Source organism: Mesoplodon bidens, assembly GCF_964165515.1.
Source record: "Mesoplodon bidens genome assembly, chromosome: 2".
Classification (NCBI taxonomy): Eukaryota; Metazoa; Chordata; class Mammalia; order Artiodactyla; family Ziphiidae; genus Mesoplodon; species Mesoplodon bidens.
In genome coordinates this window covers 111541225-111567875 of record NC_138177.1, presented here as the reverse complement: position 1 = coordinate 111567875, position 26651 = coordinate 111541225, and the positions used below count along the sequence as shown (strand labels likewise).

At 38.6% G+C, this 26651-nt stretch overlaps 1 protein-coding gene across 1 annotated transcript in view; it reads left to right on the top strand.

Annotated features, from left to right (window-relative positions):
* Positions 1 to 26651, top strand: part of DNAI3 (dynein axonemal intermediate chain 3) — a gene marked incomplete at its 5' end in the record, with an annotated part of 84611 nt that overhangs the window by 13742 nt on the left and 44218 nt on the right. The window contains 8 exons of the mRNA XM_081258915.1: positions 2713 to 2894; positions 3489 to 3593; positions 6149 to 6298; positions 7353 to 7552; positions 12645 to 12761; positions 22380 to 22570; positions 23329 to 23453; positions 25601 to 25690. Of these exons, the coding sequence (XP_081115041.1) occupies positions 2713 to 2894; positions 3489 to 3593; positions 6149 to 6298; positions 7353 to 7552; positions 12645 to 12761; positions 22380 to 22570; positions 23329 to 23453; positions 25601 to 25690 (1160 nt within the window). The remainder of the gene's footprint in view (positions 1 to 2712; positions 2895 to 3488; positions 3594 to 6148; positions 6299 to 7352; positions 7553 to 12644; positions 12762 to 22379; positions 22571 to 23328; positions 23454 to 25600; positions 25691 to 26651) is intronic.

Sequence of the window (26651 nt, the reverse complement as noted above, 5' to 3'; positions counted from 1 at the left end):
ATATTTCCATACATAATCAGTGTTATGCATAGTCACTAATAATCACCTGAATAATTGTATCATAGAGCTTCCAGGGCGAGGGGTCAATGTTTCTGTGGGAAAATAAGCTCAAAATTCCTACTTGAGAGGCTGCATGCACTTTTCCCCTCGATGATACACCTGTTGAGCAGTGGGAGGGAGGATGTTGGGACATCCAGGTGTGGGGGGCCTGGAGAGGATGGGATTGGGTTCTGGGGCCCCCGGAGCATAGAGTTGGGGGAGGGAGTTCTGGGGATAAATGCAGAACTGAACCTGGGGTGGTAGAAGCTGATGGTGATAAAAAGGATAAGAAAATGAGAAGTAGGGTTGAGAGAGAAGATTGAGGCAAAATGATACCTTGTCTTCTTCCATCCACTGTCCCAGGGCTTTCTGCTGCCCAGGACTGACCTGGGGTGGGGGGCAAAGGGACAGGAAGAACAGTAATGGAAGCCTGTTGAACCTCCCCTTCCTCCTCTTTTGAGGGCAATTCTGGGACTGGGGAACCAGAGGAGGGAAGAGGGAGGGGAGGTTCCTCTCCAGTTCCAGGTTTACTAATACAACCTAATTGGAAAGTCAGTAGCTTTAAAGTGTGAAGAACTAGGGCTTCCCTGGTGGCACAGTGATTAGGAATCCGCCTGGCAATGCAGGGGACACGGGTTCGAGCCCGGGTCTAGAATGATCCCACATGCCGCGGAACTACTAAGCACATGCACCACAACTACTGAAGCCCGCTCACCCTAGAGGCCGTGCTCCTCAGCAAGAGAAGCCACCGCAATGAGAAGCCCGCGCACCGCAATGAAGAGTAGCCTCCGCTCGCCGCAACTAGAGAAAGCCCGTGCACAGCAACGAAGACCCAACGCAGGCATAAATAAATAAATAAATAAATTTTTTAAAAAATGTGTGAAGAACTGAATAACAAGTTTGACTGAAAAAGAGCCCTAGGGAGCAGAGGTACCTATCTAGGGTCAAGGGAAGGTTTCTTTAAAATGGGAGACCATTGAACAAATCAGCATGCTGAGGGCAAACAGCACAGAGGTAGGAAAGGTTGACGGGAGAGGAAGAGTTGATGGGCTGAGAAAGGTGGAGAGGGGCAGGCAAGTCTTCGAACTGGAGGGAAGGGCAGAAAGACGGGGCCTGTGCTGATGAGCTGGTGGGTAGGGCTGCGGGACATCCCAGGATTCTTTGCTGTACAGACACAGTATTTTCTCTGTGAGAGGAAGCAGGGTCATCTGATGAGAGAGAGCAACAGCTGAAGGGGTGAGGGAGGAGGTGTTTTAGGAGAGCAATACAGGTTTGATAGAGCCTAAGATGGTGATAATACCTTTGAACCAATAATTTCACTTTTAAAACCTCTCCTGGGAAAATAATTTGAAAAAGAACAGATATATATATAACTGAAAAAAAATATGAACTGCTATTTTCAACTGTCATTCAGGCCGCTTCTGTACATTCTCATCATATATAACTGTCTTGGTTCTTATACTTTTGTTATTCATTAGATCTTAAGTATTAGTTTTGAGAATTTGACCTTTGTCTTTCAGATTTAAAATATAATGTTAAACCACACACAAAAATTTTTTTTAAAACCTAAGAAAATAATTTGAAATGTGATAAAAGTTTATAAACTATATATTTGTTTGTAGAGTTATTGATAATCACTAGAAACAAATGAGAAAAAATGTAATGCTTACCAACAGAACAGTTAAAAATTATGCTATATAATTACATTAATTTAAAATGATGCGGGCTTCCCTGGTGGCGCAGTGGCTGAGAGTCCGCCTGCCGATGCAGGGGACGCGGGTTTGTGCCCCAGTCCGGGAAGATCCCACATGCTGCGGAGCAGCTGGGCCCGTGAGCCAAGGCCACTGAGCCTGCGCGCCCGGAGCCTGCGCGTCCGGAGCCTGTGCTCCGCAACGGGAGAGGCCACAGCAGTGGGAGGCCCGTGTACCACACACACAAAAAAATAATAAAATAAAAATAAAATAAAATGATGCGTTAGAAAAATTATATAATGTCATAGTAAAATTCTAGTGACATAATAGTAAGTATGAAAGGCAGGATTTAGAATTTCATTTAAGATACTATATATGGAGTGACTGGAAGGAAATAGAGCAAACAATTAATAGAGGTTCTCTCTTGAGAGATAGAATTATGGGTAATTGTTATTTTCATCTTTTTATCTTTTTGACATTAAAAAATTTTTTTAATTTTATATTGGAATATAATTGATTTACAATGCTGTGTTAGTTTCAGGTGTACAGCAAAGTGATTCAGTTATACATATACATATATCTATTCTTTTTCAGATTTTTTTCCCATTGAGGTTATTGTAGAATATTGAGTACAGTTCCCTGTGCTATACAGTAGGTCCTTGTTGGTTATCTAGTTTAAGTATAGTAGTGTGTATATGTCAATTCCAAACTCCCAGTTTATCCCTCCCTGCTGCCACATTTCCCCTTTTGTAACGATACGTTTGTTTTCTAAGTCTGTGAGTCTGTTTCTGTTTTGTAAATAAGTTCATTTGTTGACATTTTTTATAATGGATAAACTTACTTTAAAAATATGAACAATGATTTTAAAGTCTTTTAAAATTTTAACCAAGGCAATTATTTAAAGCAAACAATTGCATGTTTCCTAGTGTTAATATTTTAAATGGTTATATTTAATGTCCAAATTCCACTTTGCCTTTCCCAGGTCATCCAGAAATTTATCCTTTAGTGTTAACTAACAAGACCCAGGAGATATTTAACTGCAGAATAGATGAAGATGTCACAGATGAACAACCTTATAAACTTATCAAAAAAGAAGATATTTTTGCAGACTTTGAAAACAGAGCTGCAGTATCTGATTTCTACCCAGTCAAAAAAATTATTCAGGTAAGTACAGTATCCCTCTTTATTTTTCAGTTCTACCTCAAGAGGTTCCTGATACATAATCACAAAAGTTGGAGAGATTTCTGAGTTCAAATCTGGCATTTCCCATTACTTTGGGCAAATGCTAGCTTGCCCATCCCTCCTTGGGAATCCTTCTTGATGACCCTTTGTGAAAAGCAAACTCCCATCTGTGACATTTTGTCTTACTCCACACCCAGAAAAGCTCATCCTTGCCCAATTTTAACTAGAAAGGGAACCTACCTTTATTTTCCCATACTGCTTTAATTGTTTAATTCATAATTTTAGTCCTGATTTGTCCACAAACATGCTACAGAGCACAATACCAGATAAAATGAATGCTTCCTTTTTTTCCTGTTAGAAATAAAATTGCATGGTAAGTTTCCCTGGAAGCGTTGTGTTTTAAGAGCTTTTGTAAGTTAATAAAATAACCTTGCAATTTGGGGTTATTAACCATAGGTTAGCACTGTGGTTATCTTCTATGATTGATTGATTAAAGAAATATTAATTTTGTGTCAAATCTGAATAAACTGAATGACTACTGAACATTAACCTTCTTTTTTGATTATATTTTTGCAGGAATATCCTGGAGATGAGCTTCTCCTTGTTTACGACAAAGACTTCAAATATGGACTTAACTTTTATCTTATTGGAACTGAAGAGGGCAAGGAAAACTATTTAAATGTAAGCACACCCTAAGCAATCTGTTGATTGTCAGAAGGAAGCAGTACCTCTGGGGGAACCCCAGACATGGTCATGATTATTCTTGTTCAGCTCTGATTCCCTGGGGCCTAGAGTAGGTGGGGTAAGGGCGAGCTAACTCAGACATCTCAGGGTAGCAGATACTCTACTTATTTGCCCTTCATTTACCCAGTGGGACTGGAAACAACAAATCTGGAGTACCACTGCTCTCGCCACTCCTTGGCCCATATTCCTGCTTCTCCTCTTGCCATCACCATGACTTTGGGTAAGCTACTGAACCTCTCATCTGCAAAACGGTGGCACCAATAGGGCTGTTGTGAAGATTAAATGGGCCGATGCAGGTAAAGCCCTTTGTATAGTGCCTGGCACAAAGCTAAGTGCTCCATAAATTTTTGCTATGATTATTTAAAAGCAAAATTTTTAAAGGACAACTTGGTCAGTGGGCAGTTGAGGGGAACAGGGTGTCAAAGATAAGCAGAATATAAAAGAATGGTAGTTTCCAAGGAAAGGAAGTCAGTTCACCTTCGGGGTGTTGCGTTCAAAGTGGTCATGAAAGGCAACAGATTTCTGACACTTGCCTTCCGGTCTGGCATCCTCATGGGGAGGTTTGGTCAAACTGAGGGAGACAGAGGGGTTTGTGTGGTTGTCCAATAAGCAAGAAAAATAAAGGAAAGTCATAGCATTTTAAAATATTGAACACTTTTTACATTTGAAATAATTTCTCATTAGCCTTAACATTTTCAGTTTTATTTTTATGATTGCTTTTTTCTGTGTTTTAATTTTTTTATTATGGTGAAGTATTTCAAGTGTATAGAAAAGCACAGATGATGAAACAAATATCTATACAGTCACCACTCAGAATTAACAAATGTTAATATTCTATCATATTTACTTCAAATTCTTCTGAAAGGAAATAAAATATAAGAGATAATGTTTCACTGTCTCTTATATCCTCCTTAATTCACTTTTTCTAACTTCTCTCTATAAGGAACTATTATTCTAAGGTTGTTATATAGTCTTCTGTCCATGGTTTCATACTGTTACCATGCATGCATGCTCCACAAATAATACATTTTATTGTTTTATTCATTTAAAATTTACATAAAATTATATTATACAACTTGTTTTGCAACTTTTGTTTTTCACCAAATTGTAAACTTCTAGGATCTATTCATGTTGATACATTTAAAATCATATACATGTAGATTGAGTTTGTTCATTGCAACTGTTTTATGAGATTTTATCTTCTGACTATACCAAAATATATCAACCCTTTTCCCTATTGATATTCATTTTGGTTGCCCATTTTTTCACTATTATGAATAAAGTAGCAGTGAACATCTATATATCTATATCTGTATATGTATCTATATCTTTATCTGTCTGTATATCTTCTTGTGGACATCTTGGTTTAAAAAACATTTGCTCTTTATAATTTAATGGATATCATATTTATTCATACATATAATCCTCTCATCAGAAAAACATTTCATGAAATCAGAGAAAATTAGTTTTATATTTTATCAAGTTTTAGCATTCCATATTCTTAAAGGCATACAGTAAATGCTTTTTTCTTATCACACATCTTTTCCGTTTTTTCCTCTCCCCTCTTGATCCTTTCATCTTCTTTCTATATCCTTGATCTCTTTCTTTTTTGTCATTCTTCCTTTTTTTTTGCATAGTTTCCTTCTCATAGTTGAAAAGCATGAACCAACAAAGAAGAAAAATAATAAGGAAGAGCTTAATGAATTTATATAAAAACAAAGTTTATTGCAAAATATACATGTGTAATTATAACCTAAATTTGGTAATATGTATATATATTTGCTGAACTTAACTCTTTTTTTTAATTGAAGTATAGTTGATTTACAATGCTGTGTTAATTTCAGGTGTACAGCAATGTGATTCAGTTTTATATACATATGTATATATATGTATATATATATATTCTTTTTCAGATTCCTTTCCCTTATAGGTTACTACAAAATACTGAGTAGAGTTCCCTGTGCTATACAGTAGGTCCTCGTTGGTTATCTATTTTATATACAGTAGTGTATATATGTTAATCTCACCTCCTAATTTATTCCCCCCCCCTTTTCCTTTGGTAACCATAGGTTTTCTTCTGGTAATATATTTTATTTTATTATATTTTTAATATATTATTTTTAAAATTTTATTATTATTTACTTTATTTATTTATTTTTTGCTGCATTGAGTCTTTGTTGCTGCGCACGGGCTTTCTCTAGTTGCGGTGAGTGGGGGCTATGCTTCTTTGTGGTGTGTGGGCTTCTCATTGCAGTGGCTTCTCTTGTTACGGAGCATGGGCTCTAGGAGTGTGGGCTTCAGTTGTGGCTCACAGGCTCTAGAACGCAGGCTCAGTAGTTGTGGGGCACGGGCTTAGTTGCTCCACGACACATGGGATCTTCTCAGCCCAGGGCTCGAACCTGTGTCCCTGCATTGGCAGGCGGATTCTTCACCACTGCACCACCAGGGAAGCCCTGGTAATATATTTTAGAATCCTATTTATTTTATTGCAGCCTCCAGAAGTTCCAGAAGAACAAGAAGAATATAAAGAGCATATTCCTGAAGATACATATATTTATAAGCCACCTATCTCTAAACCATGGGTTTCTTTGGGCAGTGAAAAAGAAATTGAGGAAGAATCGGTTAAAGAATCCACAAAAGAGGTCAGCAGCTTGAATATGATGTCTAGCCATCACCTCCCTATAGCTGAGCAACACGTATCCCCGAGGGATCAGTGTGGTTTGCTGTGTTTGCTGCAGGGATATGGCTTTTTTTGATAGAAGAATGGTCACTGTCTTAGGGGGGTGTTATGGGCTGGCCTGTGTCTCCCTCCAAAAGATAAGTTGAAGTCCTAAACCCCAGTACCTCAGAAAGGAAGTAAGGGGAGTTTTATCCAATAGGGCAGGCATCATTATAAGAAGACACTCTTGTGAAAACACAGAGACACAGGGAGAACGCCATGGAAGACGGAGGCAGAAATTGGAGTGATGTATCACAAGCCAAGCAACACCTAGGATTGCTGGCCATCACATCAGAAGCTGGGAGCAGGCAGGGAACAGATTCCACCTCAGAAGGAACCAACCCTCCAACACCTTAGTTCAGACTTCCAGCCTCCACAACCAAGAGAGAATAAATTCCTGTTTCTTTAAGCTACCTAGTCTATGGTATGTGGTTACAGCAGCCCTAGGAAACTAACAAAGTGGCATTCCCAGACCAGCCCCTGAGAGGAGCAATCGTGTGCAAGTGATTTATTATGAAAGGGCCCCATAAGAGAATAGGAAAGCAGCAGGACCGAGACAGAAGCCCTGCAAGGGTGCACTCTCAGGCAAAAGTCTGGCAGAGTGAAGGCTTCAGCCTGCACCTCTAGGGAACTCTGGAGTGTAAATTATACCTCAGAGTTGTCCCAAACAGAAGCAAAAGAGATGGGCTTACATATGTCTCCCACCAGTCCATTGCTGGCCTGGATATAAACTGCCAGTCACTTCCTGTTCTTTGTACCTTCAGGCAAAGTGGTCCTGGTAGCTCTAGAGCATCCTCCACCGAAGAGAGGTAGGTGGCTGGTGGCTGTGGGAACAGAGAGCAAAAGGACCTGGAAAGGTGCACAGAAAGTACACAAAGGGGTCCAAGAGGATGTGGGCAGAGCACCCGTGTTGTCGGCCACACATCATTTTTCTCCAGAGACTCGATTGTTTCCTGTACTGCTTACATGTGTTGCAGATTACATATATGATTTCTCGAAAACGAAGTGAATTTGGTGCCCCAGTTAAGTTCAGTGACCAGAATGCTTCCAGTGTAAAAGATGCCTATATTGAATGTACAGCCTACCCAGATAGAAATTTTACCCTTAAGCAACTTGAGAGAGATGTTGGCATGCAAGTAGTCCCCAAAATCAAGGACACAAGTACTCAGACAAGATGGTAAGTATGCGATGAATTTATATGTATTTTCAAAGGCAATTGTGGTAAAATCCAGCAACATCCATGATTACTTTGAGAGATCTGTATAATAGAAACGCAATGACAGTGATGCCAGATCTCCACAGAGTAATTCAGCTCAAGATCTAATTATAGGCAACAATGCCTTTTAACAATCTTACTAGGAAAATGAAATACAAGTATATAAGACAGTAGATTATGAAGTGGGAAAATGAGCAACGTTCTTAATAACTATAGAACTGCTCAGAGAAGGGGACCTTGTCATCTCATCTGAAATATGACCATCACCTTCTAACTTGTCTATTCTACTGGCTAAGTGATCATTCTTACGTACCAAATCAGATTGTTTTACTTCACTACTGCCCAAATCTCTTCCATGTCTCCCCATCTCATCCAGAGCCATTAGGATGACATATAAGGTCCTCCTTCCTTCATGACAAGGCACTGTCTGCCTGTCCAGCCCTGTTCCTAAGCAAGCCCTCTGTGCTCTAGCTTATGAGCTACTTCCAGCTCCCAGAATACCTGCTCTTCCACGTTTTCCTGCCTTTGCCCTTGCTATTCCTCTGCATAAAATGCCCTTCACTACCTTATCCACCCTTCTTCACCCTTTAAGTTCCAGTTCAGTACCCCCTCCTCTGTGATTTCCTGGAAACTCCAGGTAGAACTTATCACTCTCTCCTCTGGGTTCCCACTAGAGCTTAGAGGTATCTTTATTATAGCACTGATGACCCATATTTTATTCATCTGCTCACCTGTCTGCCTTAGATCCTGAGCACTTTGAGGCTACAAATGATTAATTAAATTTGTAATTTACTTAAAATTTATCCAGTGAATGAATTGATGTAAAATTGATGGCTGAGGGAATGCTTTGGGGACTTGAGCTCGGCTTTGAATGTTGTATAAATCTGAAGACATATTTAGCTAATCTATGCATATTTTTAGGATTAAAAAAAGTTATTTTGAAATAATTTTAGATCTATAAAAGATAAGCTACAAATGTTGAATATGATTTGGAGACATAGAGAAAGGGAAAACATCCCAGATTTTTTAAAATGACCTGAACGTCTAGTGGGTGGGATGAACAGAGTCTGCATGGGACCACAAGGAGACCAGCCTGGGTAGTGTGGAGGGAGCAGCAGAGACAAGCAGATTCTCTGTGGCAGACAATAGGGAATTTTGGCAAGGTCTGAAGCAAGGGAGAGGCAAGATTAAAGCTATTAAAGTAAGATGAGCCAGGCAGTATGTATTGGAGTGCAGAGGGAAAAAAAAAACCTGGAGTTGAGATTGGCCAAATGGGAATCTACTGTAACTAAACCAGGTAAAGTAAGGTGGTGTCAGCAAACCAAGAAGAGAGGGTGGAGAGGAGACATGTATAAATACAAAATGCTGTAACTCCCATCATTAAAGCCAACAAACAAAAAACTGCTTCAACCTTTCTGGCTATTAGCTACTTTCTCTGCTTTTTTTTTTTCTTTTTCTTCTTTTTCTTAACAATAAAACTCCTCACAGCAGTTTTCCACATTCTCTAGTTGCACCTTCTCTTCCATTCTGCCTTGAGCCCACTCTAGTCTTAACAAGGTCACCAAAGACCTGCAGTGGTCTGATCGCCTAATCCCATTTTCAGACACCCTCTTTCTCCGCTTCTCAGCGGTATTTAACATGGTTGACTATTTCTCCTTCTTGGCTTATGGGCAATACTCAGTGTACCCCTCCTAACTCACTGGCAGCTCCTTCTCAGTCTCTTTTACTGGATCCTTCTCCTTCCAATTTCTAAATATTAAAGGACCCCAAAGCTAACTCCTTTTGATGTTTTCTCTAACTACACTTAATCCCTGGGTGAATGTATTCATTCCTGTGGTGTTACCTACTAACTGTTTGCTGGTGGCTCCCAAATCTATACCTTCAACCTCAATCTCTCCCCTGAACTCTACACTCATTTATTCATCTGCTTCCTTAAGTATCTAATAGGTGTCTCAAAGTTAACATGCCCAACAACAAACTTCTGATTTTCTATTTTCAAACCTGAAACTCTCTGAATCTTCCTCATCTCAGTAAATGGCACTCATCTTCTTGTAGTTACTCAGACCCCAAACCTTGAATTTTCTTGGGTCTGTCTTCAAAACATATTCACTTCTATCACCTTGGATCAAGCCATGATCATCTCTTGCTTGGATTACTGGAATGCACCCTAACTGGGCTTTCTCCATCCATCGTTTCCCTCCTACATTCTGTTCTTCATAGAAGAGCCAGACTAATCCTGTTAAAATGCAAGTCATATCACGTCACTGACAAAAACCCTCCTATGGCTTCCCATCCTGAAGGAACCTACAAGGCTTCATGTGATCTAAATTCCATCTGCCCCTCTACCCTCATTTCCCACAATTCCCCTTGTTCATCCATTCCAGCCCCACTGGCTTCCTTGTTCCTTGAATTCACCAAGCATTGTCTCTCTTCTCTCACCTTCACCTCACCACCACTTAGAACTGAAGCTCCATGAGACTGGAACTTTGTCTATTTTGTTTACTTCTATATCCCCAACTCCTAGGACAGTTCCTGGCACATACGTATTAAATGGAGGGGGAAAGGGAACCAAGGAAGGGAAGGAGGAGGAGAAGGATCAAGTTAAGGAAGAATGTGCAGAGTCACTGACTTGAGTTCAATGTTTAGAGAAGAGCCATGAAATATACAGTGAGAGAGGCTGTGACCAGGAGAATCGTGGGTCCTCAGTGTGGACCATAGTACAAAACATGCTTTTCAGATCTCTGTGAACCAAAGGATCAGGAACCATGAAAACGTAATATTAAAGTTAGAGCACATGTACATAGATACCAGGGGTCAGGACAAGACACAGGTCAGAAACCAGGGAGGCAGATAGACAGGCCAAACCAAAAGAGATGAAGAGAAAGGCAAGGATTGGTAGTCAAGTCTTGGCAGAGAATTAGGACATCAAAGATCATTAAACACCAAGAAGTGAGGGTAAGATAGGAAAGAGAGAGGTGATTCATTAGTACAAAAGAAACTTAGATTTTGAGAAAATTTTCTTAGTAAAGACAACTAGAGATTTCTATTTTTCTACCAGGGTGCAGAAAAGTGAAAAGAATGAGTCAGCTAGGGTAGACTCAGGAGGTAGACTCAGAAAAGGAGAGTGAACTTCTAACAACAGGGACCCTAACCACAGGACTCTAGATTTATTAGGCTCTCAATGAATGTTGACTGATAATGATGAACAGTTGTTTCTATGTAGATGGAGGGAGTAGATGAGAAATAGTGGCAGGTCTTGACCCACAAAGTGGGGTGGTGGGAGGAGTAAATCAAAGGGAATTCAAATGGTTCAAATCCAGGTGACTTGGGAGAATGCTGGTACCACTTACTAAGATCAGAAATTAGGTGGAAAAGATGGGATATATGATTGTGATGGAAGAAGTAAAAAAACAAAATCAAAGATGAGGATCAAAGAGTAATGACAATGAAAGCAAATGTTTACAGTGTCCTTACCACATACCAGGCATTCTTCTAAGTATCAATACTTTGCACATATCAACTCAATTAATCCTCACAACTGCCCTCTGAGGTAGGCACCATCTCCATTTTACAAATAAGGAAACTAAGGCAAACAGAGGTTAAAAATGAAAGCTAAATGTTTAGAACATAATTTAAATTTAAAGCAATAATGAATAGATCTGCTGAGGAACAATAAAACAAATCACATTTTAAAAAATAAGAGTGACTCAGTCATATTGCTACTTTGATGAAACCACCAGGCACCATATAATTTCTTACTTAATCCTACCTGGAGGGTACTACTGTGGGATAGAAAATAAAAGGTGACACTAAGATCTGAACCCAAGTCTCTGGTTTCAGCACCAACATTCTTTCTTTCCATCACTCTGTCTTCTGCTATGGATACTGATCTAGGCAGGGAAAAAGGAATGAATTGTTCAATTAAATATAAACAAAACTCTCTTTACTGCTCTGTTTGATTACTCTCCATTAATATACTTGCCTCTCAGAGACATTTTCCTGACATTTGCTCAACAACACAGGTTAAATACAACCTAATTTTTTTGAGCACTTAAAATGTCCTAGGCACTGTTTTAAAAGCTTTGCATCTATTAACACATTCAATCCTTACAATGACACTGTGAGCTAGGGACTTTCAGAATTTCTTTTAGGGATGAAAAACCAGGCACAGAGAGGTTAAATTATTAGCTCAGGGTCACATAGCTAGTAAGTGATAGAACCAGGCTTCAAAGCCAGGCAGCCTGTCACCAGAGTGCACTCTCTTAAGGACTTGCCATATGATCTTTCTACAGCCCCACACCCTAAGATCAAGGAGCTCATTCAGTCTAGTGGGTGAGACTGACAAAGCCCAAAGGTACAATACAATGTGTTGTGTTCAAGGGTGGAGGTGAACACTGAGAGCGGACTGGATGGAATAAGCTTTCTCCCAGAGATGGTGCTGCCATTACTGCCAAAATGTAACTTGTTCCAGGTTTTTTATATTTAGAGCAGAGTTTCTCAACCTCAACGCTACCGGCTGGATAATTCTCTGTTGTGGGAGAGCTGCCTTATGCACTCTAGCATCCCTGGGCTCTACCCTCTAGATGCCAGGAGCTCTTCCCAGTTGTGACAGCCAACATTGTTTCCAGACATTACCAAGTATTCCTGGATTGAGAAGATAGAACAGGGTCGCACTGGTTGAGAAACACTGATTTAATGAAATGAAGAAAGAATGATACACAAATGTGACAAAATGTTAATAATTAATGAATCTGGGTAAAGAATGTATGGGAATTTCTTATACCCTTCTTACAACTTTTCTGTAAGTTTAAAATGATAGATAAATATTTTTTTAAAATAAAGAGCTTGTTGATTATGTCAAAGAGAAATTCAAAAATACTTTGAATGGCAGCCAACATCAGTTGTCTAGGATAAAGAAAAAATTCAATATGTAGAATTTAAGTATAAAATAATATCCTAATATTGTCACAGAGAAAAATCTTTGCCCTGTTATGACCTATATTTGCTTGTCTTTGATCTAACTTTTGGTATTCGATGTCTTTCAATCTATTAGGACATATCCCAAAAATGCTACTACACAATATTATCCAAGAGAATTTTCGGAAGAAGAAAAAGAGGCACTGGGACAATCAAAGGCTTTGACTGAGTTTCTTAACAATGTGTCTATAAGGTAAAAATTGTATATTAAATTAAAAGAAAAAACATAAAATGTATATGTTTACTTAAAATAATAGTTCTTAAAAAACAACTCTATACCTGGTGTACAGATAGAAAGTATGAAGACAGTTATCAGATACTCATGAGCATGTGACACATTCTACAGATTCTCAGTCTTTCTTTCCCTTCTATTGCTAAGCAACATGGTAGACCTTCTAAGCTAGGGCCACACCAAACGGTGTCAGCCTAGAAGGTGTATAAAGTTGAACATGTGAGGATGTTTTCCTAACGGAAAATTAACATTTATTTACCATGGTTTCCTTTATTTAAGTCTTTTTCTTCACTCCTCAGTCCCTTTCTTAGCTTCACTGATTTTTACAGGATTACAAAGGTGAGGATGTTGTGGATGTTGAGGATGATCATTACCATGATGATAGGAATTTACAAAAATACCTTTTAAATGAGAATCTGAAGTCAGTTCAGATGTAATTTTTGGATATGTCACCCTTATCTCTAATCCCTGTGTTGCTGCCATTCTTACTGGCCCTGAAAGAGAGGTGTTTTTAAAATGCCCCCTACACTCATATTCAGGCCCTAGGCAGACCCTGGGGACTTCTAAACCAGAGAAAGAGTTTGAAGGTCTCATCAAGTTGATATCAGAGTTCAGATAAGTGGAGCCAATGGTGGACATGTCTACCAGTTGTACCAATAGGTTGGTTACCATTTCCTCCCAAAATTAAAGATTTGGTAGACAAGTTCATATACAGCCCAAGTTAAGCTCTTTTATTTTTATTTTTAAGAAAACATTTTAAGATTAAATGTCTTGAAAATTCCTTGTCATGACCTAGAGGGGTGGGATGGGGAGGGTGGGAGGGAGGCCCAAGAGGGAGGGGGATATAGGTATACATATAGCTGATTCACTTTGTTGTACAGCAGAAACTAACACAACATTGTAAAGCAATTATAATCTAATAAAGATGTTAAAAAAAAAAGAAAATTCCAACAACTCTCAAAAGTTGTTACCTATGCCTAGAGAGAATCTGATTCAAAAATTCACTAATTATTCAAAGAGAGCTTATTAACTATTTGCCACTCACTTACAGCATGTGTGCTATAATTTTTCCTATGTAGACAATTAGAAAGAAACCAGAAAACCTGAGGTTTCTTTTCCTCATATCAAAATTAAGTAATTATTAAAATTTTTCCTAAGGACATTAAAAATGAGGTCTGTCTATGTACAGTCAATTTCAAAGGAATAAATGGTCTATAGCCAATTCTCAATTATCTACATTGTGTATTATCTTTATTTATTTTTTAAATATTTATTTATTTGGCTTCATTGAGTCTTAGTTGCGGCAAGCCGGATCTTTGTTGTGGCACGCGGGCATGCGGGATCCTTAGTTTCAGCATGCATGTGGAATCTAGTTCCCTGACCAGGGATCCAGCCCAGACCCCCTGCACTGGGAGCATGGACTCTTAGCCAATGGACCACCAGGGAAGTCCCTGTATTATCTTCAGACGTGGGCTTTTATTCTTCCCTTTCAATTGCCAAGCTTATAAGGAGAGGGATGGTGAACAGCTTCATAATTCCCTCCTTGAGATGTGGGAAGGAGGAGCCAGAACTATAAGAAGAAAGAGGAAAATTGATACAGGAATTTTAACAGCATTGGCCAAGAATAAATAAGAAACCACATTTACATCACAGCCATGCTTCCCACTCTAGAACTGTTTAAGGTTTACTTAATTTTTTAAGATTAGAATAAGCCTTGTTTTGTTCTGGAAGAGACCTCTTTTAGAAATGAGGTCTTTCCTTCTCATAGAATTTTGTCCAGAACAAACCTAAGGCAAGCATTATTTGCAAAAGAAGAAAATGATCTGAGAGGAGAGAGAGAAACTTCAAGAGGATTCTCAAAGCAACTAAGAAATGTTCGTTTGGGGGTTAAAAAAACAGTGATACCCATGGGCTTTCACTCAGACAACAAGCTTTGCCAGCCTCCAGTTCATCACTCTCAGGAACCACGTGGTAGAGTGCACCAAAATCAAGAAACAGGAAACCAGAGAAAAGGTGCTGTTTTCACTTCTCCCTTGTGAAGACAGTTCAGGCTGAAACAGAAAGAAATGATTTTGAAAATGCTAACAAATGCTTCTACTTGAAACTGGGCTTAAACCTTGAAGCTCTGGGTTGTTCCTAGGGTTTTTCAGGGTTGTTCAAACACAGGGTTGTTCAAACTTTAATGTGCGTATGAACCACCTGGGCATCTTGTTAAAATGCAGGTTCTGACTAAGTAGGTCTGGGGTGGAGCCTGCCGCTTTGCATTTCTAACAGCTCCAGGTCATGCTGATGCTGCCGGTCCTAGGAAATGCATCTAGTTTGAAAGATGAAGTACAAGAAGAATTTAGCCCAAAGAGTATTCAATTACGCAGTGAATGGTAGTGTAATGATTAATGACACAGGTATTAAATGGTACCCTTATTTAATATGTTAGGAATATCTATTAGGATACTTACTGCTTATATTTAATTATCTAAATAAAGGGTTTTTTTCTTATTTTAGGAAATTCATAATTGAAAACCACTTTCAACTTACTATATTTATTAAAAAACCAAGTTGTTTAGACTTTCAGTCATTAGGGTAAAACCTTGGGTGGCATTCTAATTATGGGAAAGCTCCTAGAGGCCTTGGGAGGGGGCTGAGCTTTCAAGCCTAAACATATAAAGGGACAATAAACATTATAGTAACTTATAAAACAGGAACTTGTCAAGCCAAGTTCCCTAGACTAAGAAGAGCACCAAGATTGTTTTTTAAAAGAGCAATGTTAGTGTTTTTAGCAGGATAATTCTTCATTTTAGGGACTGTCTTATGCATTGTGGGAGGTTTAGTAATAGAATTAAACACATTAGCACCTCCCAGACACTGTGACAGCTAAAACCACCCCCCCCACACACACACACACACGCTTCTAAATTCCAAATCTCCCCTTGAGAATGCCTTATTTGTTGTTTTAAATTGTATATAGTATAATTATTATATATATTAATATAATAATTATATATATGCAAATACAATAATTAGTATACATGATCATTTGGTACTGAATATGGCTAAGAAAATTGCCTTTTCTATCAGTTTGGAGTTTTCAAAAAGCAAATGAGATCAAGTTCAAAGTAGAAGTTTACTGAGAAGTTCACTGTGAAAAATAAAGGGGAGGGAAGCAGGATTGAACAGGGAGAGCTTCAGACAAACTCTCAGCCAACCCAACAGGAAGCTGCAGAGGAAGATGACCTGTTGGAGGTGTCCTGCCAGGGCCAGAACTGGCAGGCCCTTGTGCCCGCAGCGGCCATGCTCAGTCTTTTTGTTTTAAGTTTTTTTTTTTTAACATCTATATTGGAGTATAATTGCTTTACAGTGTATGTTAGTTTCTGCTATATAACAAAGTGAATCAGCTATATGTATACATATATCCCCATATCCCCTCCCTCTTGCATCTCACTCCCACCCTCCCTATCCCACCCCTCTAGGTGGACACAAAGCACGGAACTGATCTCCCTGTGCTATGAGTCTGCTTCCCACTAGCTATCAATTTTACATTTGGTAGTGTATATATGTCAATACTACTCTCTCACTTCGTCCCAGCTTACCCTACCACCTCCCCATGTCCTGAAGTCCATTCTCTACGTCTGCGTCTTTATTCCTGTCCTGCCACTAGGTTCTTCAGAACCTTTTTTTTTTTAGATTCCTTATATATGTGTTAGCATACAGTATTTGTTTTTCTCTTTCTGATGTACTTCACTCTGTATGATCAACTCTAGGTCCATACACCTCACTACAAATAACGCAATTTCATTTCTTTTTATGGCTGAGTAATATTCCATTGTATATATGTGCCACATCTTCTTTATCCATTCATCTGTTGATGGACACTTAGGTTGCTTCCAACTCCTGGCTATTGTAAATAGAGCTGCAATGAACATTGTGGTACATGTCTCTTTTTGAATTATGTCTTTCTCAGGGTATATGCCCAGTAGTGGGATTGCTGGGTCATATGGTAGCTCTATTTTTAGGTTTTGAAGGAACCTCCATACTGTTCTCTATAGGGGCTGTATCAATTTACATTCCCACCAACAGTGCAAGAGGGTTCCCTTTTCTCCACACCCTCTCCAGCATTTATTGTTTGTAGATTTTTTTTTTTTTTTTTTTTTTGTGGGTACACAGGCCTCTCACTGTTGTGGCCTCTCCCGTTGCGGAGCAAAGGCTCCGGATACGCAAGCTCAGCGGCCATGGCTCACGGGCCCAGCCACTCCACGGCATGTGGGATCCTCCCGGACCAGGGTACGAACCCATGTCCCCTGCATCGGCAGGTGGACTCTCAACCACTGCGCCACCAGGGAAGCCCTGTAGAATTTTTGATGATGGCCATTCTGACTGGTGTGAGGTGAGACCTCATTGTAGTTTTGATTTGCATTTCTCCAATGGTTAATGATGTTGAGCATCCTTTCATGTGTTTGTTGGCAATCTGTATATCTTCTTTGGAGAAATGTCGATTTAGGTCTTCTGCCCAAGTTTGGATTGGGTTGTTTGTTTTTTCAATACTGAGCTGCATGAGCTGCTTGTATATTTTGGAGATTAATCCTTTTTCATTTGCAAATACTTTCTCCCATTCTGAGGGTTGTCTTTTCATCTTCTTTATGGTTTCCTTTGCTGTGCAAAAGCTTTTAAGCTTCATTAGGTTCCATTTGTTTATTTTTGTTTTTATTTCCATTTCTCTAGGAGGTGAGTCAAAAAGGATCTTGCTGTGATTTATGTCATAGAGTGTTCTGCCTATGTTTTCCTCTAAGGGTTTTATAGTGTCTGGCCTTACATTTAGGTCTTTAATCCATTTTGAGTTTATTTTTGTGAATGGTGTTAAGGAGTATTCTAATTTCATTCTTTTACATGTAGCTGTCCAGTTTTCCCAGCACCACTTATTGAAGAGGCTGTCCTTTCTACATTGTATATCCTTGCCTCCTTTGTCATAGATTAGTTTACCCTAGGTGCGTGGGTTTTTCTCTGGGCTTTCTATCCTGTTTCATTGGTCTATATTTCTTTTCTTGTGCCAGGACCATACTGTCTTGATTACTGTAGCTTTGTAGTGTAGTCTGAAGTCCAGGAGCCTGATTCCTCCAGCTCCGTTTTTCTTTCTCAAGATTGCTTTGGCTATTCAGGGTCTTTTGTGTTTCCACACAAATTGTGAAATTTTTTGTTCTAGTTCTGTGAAAAATGCCATTGGTAGTTTGATAGGGATTGCACTGAATCTGTAGATTGCTTTGAGTAGTATAGTCATTTTCACAGTGTTGATTCTTCCAACCCAAGAACGTGGTATATGTCTCCATCTGTTTGTATCACCTTTAATTTCTTTCATCAGTGTCTTACAGTTTTCTGCATACAGGTCTTTTGTCTCCGTAGGTAGGTTTATTCCTAGGTATTTATTCATTTTGTTGCAATGGTAAATGGGAGTGTTTCCTTAATTTCTCTTTCAGATTTTTCATCATTAGTGTATAAGAATGCCAGAGATTTCTGTGCATTAATATTGTATCCTGCTACTTTACCAAATTCATTGATTAGCTCTAGTAGTTTTCTGGTAGCATCTTTAAGATTCTCTTTGTATGTTATCATGTCATCTGTAAACAGTGACAATTTTCCTACTTCTTTTCTGATTTGGATTCCTTTAATTTCTTTTTCTTCTCTGATTGCTGTGGCTAAAACTTCCAAAACTATGTTGAATAATAGTGGTGTGAGTGGGAAACCTTGTCTTGTTCCTGATCTCAGTGGAAATGGTTTCAGTTTTTCACCATTGAGAATGATGTTAGCTGTAGGTTTGTCATATGTGGCCTTTATTATGTTGAGGTAAGTTCCCTCAGTGCCTACTTTCTGGAGGGTTTTTATCATAAATGGGTTTTGAATTCTGTTGAAAGCTTTTTCTCCATCTATTGAGATGATCGTATGGTTTTTCTCCTTCCATTTGTTAATATGGTTTGTCACATTGCTTTGCATATATTGAAGAATCCTTGAATTCCTGGGATAAACCCCACTTGATCATGATGTATGATCCTTTTAATGTGCTGTTGGATTCTGTTTGCTAGTATTTTGTTGAGGATTTTTGCATCTATGTTCATCAGAGATATTGGCCTGTAGTTTTCTTTTTTTGTGACATCCTTGTCTGGTTTTGGTATCAGGGTGATGGTAGCCTCAAGGAATGAGTTTTGGAGTGTTCCTCCCTCTGCTTTTTTCTGGAAGAGTTTGAGAAGGATAGGTCTTAGCTCTTCTCTAAATGTTTGATAGAATTCACCTGTGAAGCCATCTGGTCCTGGGCTTTTGTTTGTTGGAAGATTTTTAATCACAGTTTCAATTTCAGTGCTTGTGATTGGTCTCTTTATATTTTCTATTTCTTCCTGGTTCTGTCTCAGAAGGCTGTGCTTTTCTAAGAATTTGTCCATTTCTTCCAGGTTGTCCATTGTATTGACATATAGTTGCTTGTAGTAATCTCTCATGATCCTTTGTTTTCTCTGCAGTGTCAATTGTTACTTCTTTTTCATTTCTAATTTTGTTGATTTGAGTCTTCTCCCCTTTTTTCTTGATGAGTCTGGCTAATGTTTTATCAATTTTGTTTATCTTCTCAAAGAACCAGCTTTTAATTTTATTGATCTTTGCTATCATTTCCTTCATTTCTTTTTCATTTATTTCTGGTCTGATCTTTATAATTTCTTTCCTTCTGCTAGCTTTGAGTGTTTTTTTGTTCTTCTTTCTCTAATTGCTTTAGGTGTAAGTTTGGGTTGTTTATTTGAGATGTTTCTTGTTTCTTGAGGTAGTATTGTATTGCTATAAACTTCCCTTTTAGAACTGCTTTTGCTGCATCTCTTAGGTTTTGGGTCGTCGGGTTTTCATTGTCTATTGTTTCTAGGTATGTTTTGATTTCCTGTTTGATTTTTTCAGTGATCTCTTGGTTATTTAGTAGGGTATTGTTTAGCCTCCATGTGTTTGTATTTTTTACAGATTTTTTCCTGTAATTGATATCTAGTCTCATAGCATTGTGGTTGGAAAAGATACTTGATACAATTTCAATTTTCTTAAATTTACCAAGGCTTGATTTGTGACCCAGGGTATAATCTATGCTGTAGAATGTTCCATGAGCACTTGAGAAGAAAGTGTATTCTGTTGTTTTTGGATGGAATGTCCTATAAATATCAATTAAGTCCATCTTGTTTAATGTGTCATTTAAAGCTTGTGTTTCCTTATTTATTTTCATTTTGGATTATCTGTCCATTGGTGAAAGTAGGTTGTTAAAGTCCCCTACGATGATTTTGTTACTGTCAGTTTCCCCTTTTATTGCTGTTAGCATTTGCCTTATGTATTGAGGTGCTCCTCTGGTGGATGCATAAATATTTACCATTGTTATACCTTCTTCTTTGATTGATCCCTTGATCATTATGTAGTGTCCTTCTTTGTCTCTTGTAAAAGTCTTTATTCTAAAGACTATTTTGTCTGATATGAGAATTGCTACTCCAGCTTTCTTTTGATTTGCATGTGCATGGAATATCTTTTTCCATCCCCTCACTTTCAGTCTGCATGTGTCCCTAGGACTGAAGTGGGTCTCTTGCAGACAGCATATATATGGGTCTTGTTTTTGTATCCAATCAGCTAGTCTGTATCTTTTGGTTGGAGCCTTTAATCCATTTACATTTAAGGTAATTATTCGTATGTATGTTCCTATTACCATTTTCTTAATTGTTTTGGGTTTGTTATTGTATATCTTTTCCTTCTCTTGTGTTTCCTGCCTAGAAAAATTCCTTTAGCATTTATTGTAAAGCTGGTTTGGTGGTGCTGAATTATCTTAGCTTTTGCTTGTCTGTAAAGGTTTTAATTTCTCAGGTGAATCTGAATGAGATTCTTGCTGCGTAATCTTGGTTGTAGATTTTTCCCTTTCATCACTTTATATATGTCCTGCCACACCCTTCTTATGGGGATTCCCTTGTATGTTATTTGTTGCTTTTCCCTTGCTGCTTTTAATATTTGTTCTTTGTATTTAATTTTTGATAGTTTGATTAATATGTGTCTTGGCATGTTTCTCCTTGGATTTATCCTGTATGGGACTCTCTGTGCTTTCTGGACTTGATTGACTATTTCCTTTCCCATATTAGGGAAGTTTTCAACTATAATCTCTTCAAATATTTTCTCAGTCCCTTTCTTTTTCTCTTCTTCTTCTGAGACTCCTATAATTCGAGTGTTGGTGTGTTTAATGTTGTTCCAGAGGTCTCTGAGAGTGTCCTCAATTCTTTTCATTCTTTTTTCTTTATTCTGCTGTGCAGTAGTTATTTCCACTATTTTATCTTCCAGGTCACGTATCCATTCTTCTGTCTCAATTATTCTGCTATTGATTCCTTCTAGAGAATTTTTAATTTCATTCATTGTGTTGTTCATCCTTGTTTGTTTGCTCTTTAGTTCTTCTAGGTCCTTGTTAAATGTTTCTTGTATTTTCTCCATTCGATTTCCAAGGTTCTGGATCATCTTTACTATCATTACTCTGAATTCTTTTTCAGGTAGACTGCCCATTTCCTCTTCATTTGTTTGGTCTGGTGGGCTTTTACCTTGCCCCTTCATCTGCTGCATATTTCTCTGTCTTCTCATTTTGCTTAACTTACTGTGTTTGGGGTCTCCTTTTAGCAGGCTGCTTGTTCGTAGTTCCCATTGTTTTTGGTGTCTACCCCCAGTGGGTAAGGTTTCTTCAATGGGTTGTGTAGGCTTCCTGGTGGAGGGGGCTGGTGCCTGTGTTCTGCTGGATGAGGCTGTATCTTGTCTTTCTGGTGGGCAGAACCACGTCTGGTGGTGTGTTTTGGGGTGTCTGTGAACTTAGTATGATTTTAGGCAGCCTCTCTGCTAATGGGTGGGGTTGTGTTCCTGTCTTGCTAGTTGTTCGACATGGGGTGTCCAGCACTGTAGCTTGCTGGTCGTTGAGTGGAGCTGGGTCTTAGCATTGAGACGGAGATCTCTGGGAGAGCTCTTGCTGATTGATATTATGTGGGGCTGGGAGGTCTGTGGTACACCAATGTCCTGAACTCAGCTCTCCCACCTCAGAGGCTCAGGCCTGACACCCAGCCGGAGTATCAAGACGCTGTTGGCCACTCGGCCATGTACGTTGTGGGGAGCTTCTAGCCTTTTGGGAAGTCTGAGGTCTTCTGCTGGCATTCAGTAGGTGTTCTGTAGGAGTTGTTCCACATTTAGAGGTGTTTTTGATGTATTTGTGGCCAGGAAAGTGATCTCCACGACTTACTCCTCCGCCATCTTGCAGGTCCCCCCACCGTGCTCAGTCATTGACTGGGATAGAGCATGACTGGGAAACTGAGGCAAGTTATGATGATGCTAGAGGCTGTCAGCTAACAATTTCCTGGCACTAGAAGATGGTCTGAGTAGCACACTATCTTGAATTTTTTTTCTCTTAAGTCATTTATTTCACACAGGATTAATCATTAGTTACCAAATACAATTGAGAATACTTTTTCTTTCAGTATAAATGAAGCAGGAGGAGCTGCTGAAAGACGTATCACTGAATACTAAAATCCAATGTCTTGATTCCTTTTTTTTTCTTTTACAAAATAGTGTTGAAATAGCCCTGCAGCAAAATGAAATCATGAATACATTTATTAATGACTGGAAAAGCCTGGCAGCAGAAGAAGGCACCTTTGGGGACAAGACTGATACCCACCTGAAAGAGTACCAGTCCTTTACTGACCTGCATAACCTAACAGAGAAGATGATCACCTGTGTCTCCTGGCATCCGGTCATCTATGGTGAGGCAGAATCATGACAGGGATTCCATTCTGGGATGACATTGAAATAATCTGTTGTTTTTATATGTAGAATTGCAAACTAGCTCACTTTCCATGAGACAACTTCCATTCCTGAGTGCAGGCAACTGCCAAGCACTTTCTGCACCTTCTCTCCATCATGTGTCCTCCCAGCTACCTTGTGGGACCACATTGTGGTCTCTACTTTATAAGGAGAGGACCAGAGCTCTCAGGAAAGTGACAGGCTCAGGTCACCCAGCTGGTGCAACGCGAAATCTGGAACTTCATTCCCCCTGACTCTCAACTTACTGAGCAGGCTAGGAGATACACCTCCTTTAAAGAGCTCAGCAGCCAAGGGGATAGGAATGTGTGAGGGTGGATCCATGGACAGAGCCATCTGTGCCCTCTTTCTTCCTCCTTTCCTGCCCAACATTGGCCCTCTCCTCACAAAAACAAAAACAAAAAAAGAAACACAACACATCTTTTTTTCTTGCTAAGTCTTCAACGTTCACTGTTTATTTTGTGAACATCTCAATTTGGTCCAGCCACAGTTCAAGTGCTAAATAAGCGACACATGGCTACTGGCAACCAACGTATTAGACAGTAGAGCTCTAAAAACACTCTTGGTCTCCTGTAGAATATTTTTACACAAGTTTCATCAAAATGGAAATGAACAGTGACTGTGTAGGAAAACAAAACTTAAAAACACTTCTCCATGCACAGTTGCTGCAGATTTTAATTTCTAGTTGTGTTTCTATCAGGGCTAATAGCTGTGTCGGTGGCTGTACGAGTCTCCTTTGAAGAGAGGGTCCACTTTTCTGGTAAACTATTGCTGCAACCATCACTGATTCTTTTCTGGAGTTTCTCCGATCCCATACATCCTCAGGTAATGAAGGAGAGTCATCCACATGTTCTAAAAATTTTAACTACTACTTTCACACATCTTTAGCAGTTTTAATTGCAAAATACTTTATAATCACTTAATGTTGTAAACCCCTATAAAGATAGGCTTTCTTCAATTCAGAATTTGTCATCATTCAAGTTGAGCAAAATTTAAGTTTACACTTAGTTTATTGAAAAGATATATTGAACAAATCAACATGTTATTAAAAAAAAACATTGTAAGAGGAATGTTCAATTGATTTTAAAGAGCAAACTCTTTTATGGACTTTATTTAGGTACTAACTGTTCAAATGCAAAGAGATTTTAGTTTCACATGGATTTCCTTGATTCCAAGGATCACCAGTAGGAGATGGTAATGAGTAAAGATGACTGTGTAGGAGACAGTGGGGAATGGTGGGGACTGTGGCCCTAGAGGGTACCCAGCCCATCCATGGGGACTCTTCTGCTCTCCTTGCCAGGTGGTCCCATTTGTCAAGAGAATCCAGCAATTTTGTGTGTGATCTCCCAGTTTTTAAATAGCTCAGCTAAAACCAAACCAAAATACAGCAGTCCAAATAAAATAAGGCTAAAGGCTGGGTTTGCCCCCGCAGTGTTCAATTTCCAATATCTGCTCAAGATGAGTTCTGCTTAGGGGCAGGGTGCTTTATAGTGTTAGATTAAGTTTTTTCAACGTACTTAAATATAATAATATTTTGTTTTTATAAAGCATTATATAATTAAGGCTTTCCCTAATAAACCCTAGGGTCCCCTTATTCATTCTTCCCTAATTCATCTGAATTAAGGCAGTTTTACTGTTATAGAGTCTAGATGCTTTTTTATAGATACAGAGATCAAAATGACAGATCTGTCATTCTTCCTTGTCAGCCTACTTACCACAAGTATGGTGCCATTCTCTCACTGGTGTTTTCTATCATTTTCCAGCAGTGAGAACTACTCTTCACTCCATGCCATGGAAGTGTGGCTGAACCTCCAGGCAATTAGGAAGAGGAAAGAAAGACGATCCTTTCCTCTATTTTTTTAAATAGAAATGTTATTTATTTATTTTAGTTTCTTAAGGAAATCAGTAATCAGATTATTAAGATAGAAATTCCATATAAAATTTATAGTTTTGTTAAATATACTTATAAAATTAATTATATTCTATTTATTTATTTTTATTAAGAAATTTTTTAACCTTTCCTCTATTTTGAAGAATAGCTTTAAAAAGACACGCAAATAATTTCTTAAAGGTATGATGCAAATGATTAATTTTGTCTTTGTTCTAATCAAAACTATAGGAAAGTATTAAAAGATTTCATTTTCAAAAGTAGAGGTTTCGTTCACTCCCTGGCACCTCCACCAAAAAAAGATTAAAAAAAAAAAAAGTACAGGTTTCTCTAGAATCCACAAAGTACCAAATAAACCAAGATAATTCACCTCAATTCCAATTTGAAATCTTTAGCTCAGTGGTGGCAAACCAATGGCCTCTGGGGCCTGTATTTTTGGCTGTTATGTTTAAAGAACGGCAACCATGCAAGTGTTTAGCTTGGTGGTAACACAGTAGCTCAGGTGCTAACTATGGTTAGTATATCTATTTCCTCACACTGGTGTATTCCTTGCAGGACTTCCTCCCTACCCTCCAGGCACTTGATTTTGTTTACCTTATGGGTTCTGAATTATTTTAAAATTTGTAATATTATCGCTGGCAATGCCGCTGTCTTCTCTTTTTCAACGCATTTTATTTTTGAGTGCTCATCTCTGTGCCAGGCTAGGTATATACAGCAGGGAAAAAATCATACAAATATCCTGGCCCCCAGAGCTTGCTCTCCACACTTTTCAGAAACACTGATTTCATAGTCTTTTTATTTATAAAAAATTATAACATGCCCCAGCAATGACCCACAGAGGGGAGAGGAGGGGAGATTGGGTCCCCTTGAGAAACTACCTGCTCTCATATGCATGATCAATGTCCAGAATAAAATTCAGCAAAAGCAGCTTCCAATCCAGAGGTAGAATTCTGGGAATGGAATTCATGTGCATGTTTCTTATAAATAGCTATAAAATTAGACTTTTGACTTTATTAATATTATTTCTAGCCATGATCTTAATAGATTTTCTCATTCTCTCTTGAATTTGGGGGGTTTACCTTAGTTAATGCTGGAAAGCCCAGATGACATCTTCTGCTTCCAGTTTTGTCCAAGTGACCCTAATATCATTGCTGGAGGGTGCATAAACGGGCAGGTACATATGGCTTTTTTTTTCAGTTCTTTATTAATTTAGACAGCATTCTGTAACACATTTTGACTGGTAGTTTTTTTAACTTAAGGGTTCAACTCAGCAGAGGGAAGGCATGTCAATTGTATGCCAGTCACCATGCCAGGAACTGGGGTATGAAGATGTGTTAGACATGGTATCTGGGCTCAAGATGTCCACAGGGTAACCCAGTTATGACAACTGGAAGAAAACCAGGTCAGATCTATTTGTGTTGCTGGGATAGAACCACGCGTTGTACAAGATTCCAGGGAAGAACAAAAACCATAAGCATAATACCTCTTGGTCAAGAGCCCTTTTCTGAAATTTCCCTAGGGGTAGGAGTTAGGGAATGATCCAGAATTTAAACAGAATTCTCTGGAAAACATACCTATATCACTGAATTTATGTGTGTATAATTTGATATCCTATTTGCTTTTTTCTCTTTTAAGTTATCTAATTTATATAAAATTTAGATTCTATCTTCCAATTGCCTGTTTCTCCAACAGAGCAAAACAAAAATCTTATAGCTATTTTATGATCAAAGTTTAAATTCATTGTGACACAGTGAGTTTGACCATTACCAGGGTATAACGATTTTTAACGTGTGGCTAGGAAAACTTCTAGGTAGTTGAAATTTAAATGTCTGCATCATCCATGCCCACTTATCCAGAACCAAAAACATCTAAGAAAACTAATTTTTTCCCTCGGTTTTATTCAACAATAACTGGTGATCTAGTGAGGACCCAGAGCACATCCTCCAAGCCCCACAAATATTGCCGTTTTTACTCATTGAGAAGGTGACACAACTTTGTTTTAGAATATTTTAGAAAAGCAAATGCTGAAAATAAAATTACTCACAATTCTGTGATCCTGACATTTTGTTTACATTTTAGTGTACTGAAATGACTTTTAGTCATTGAAAATTATTCTAATTTAGTGTTGCATATTC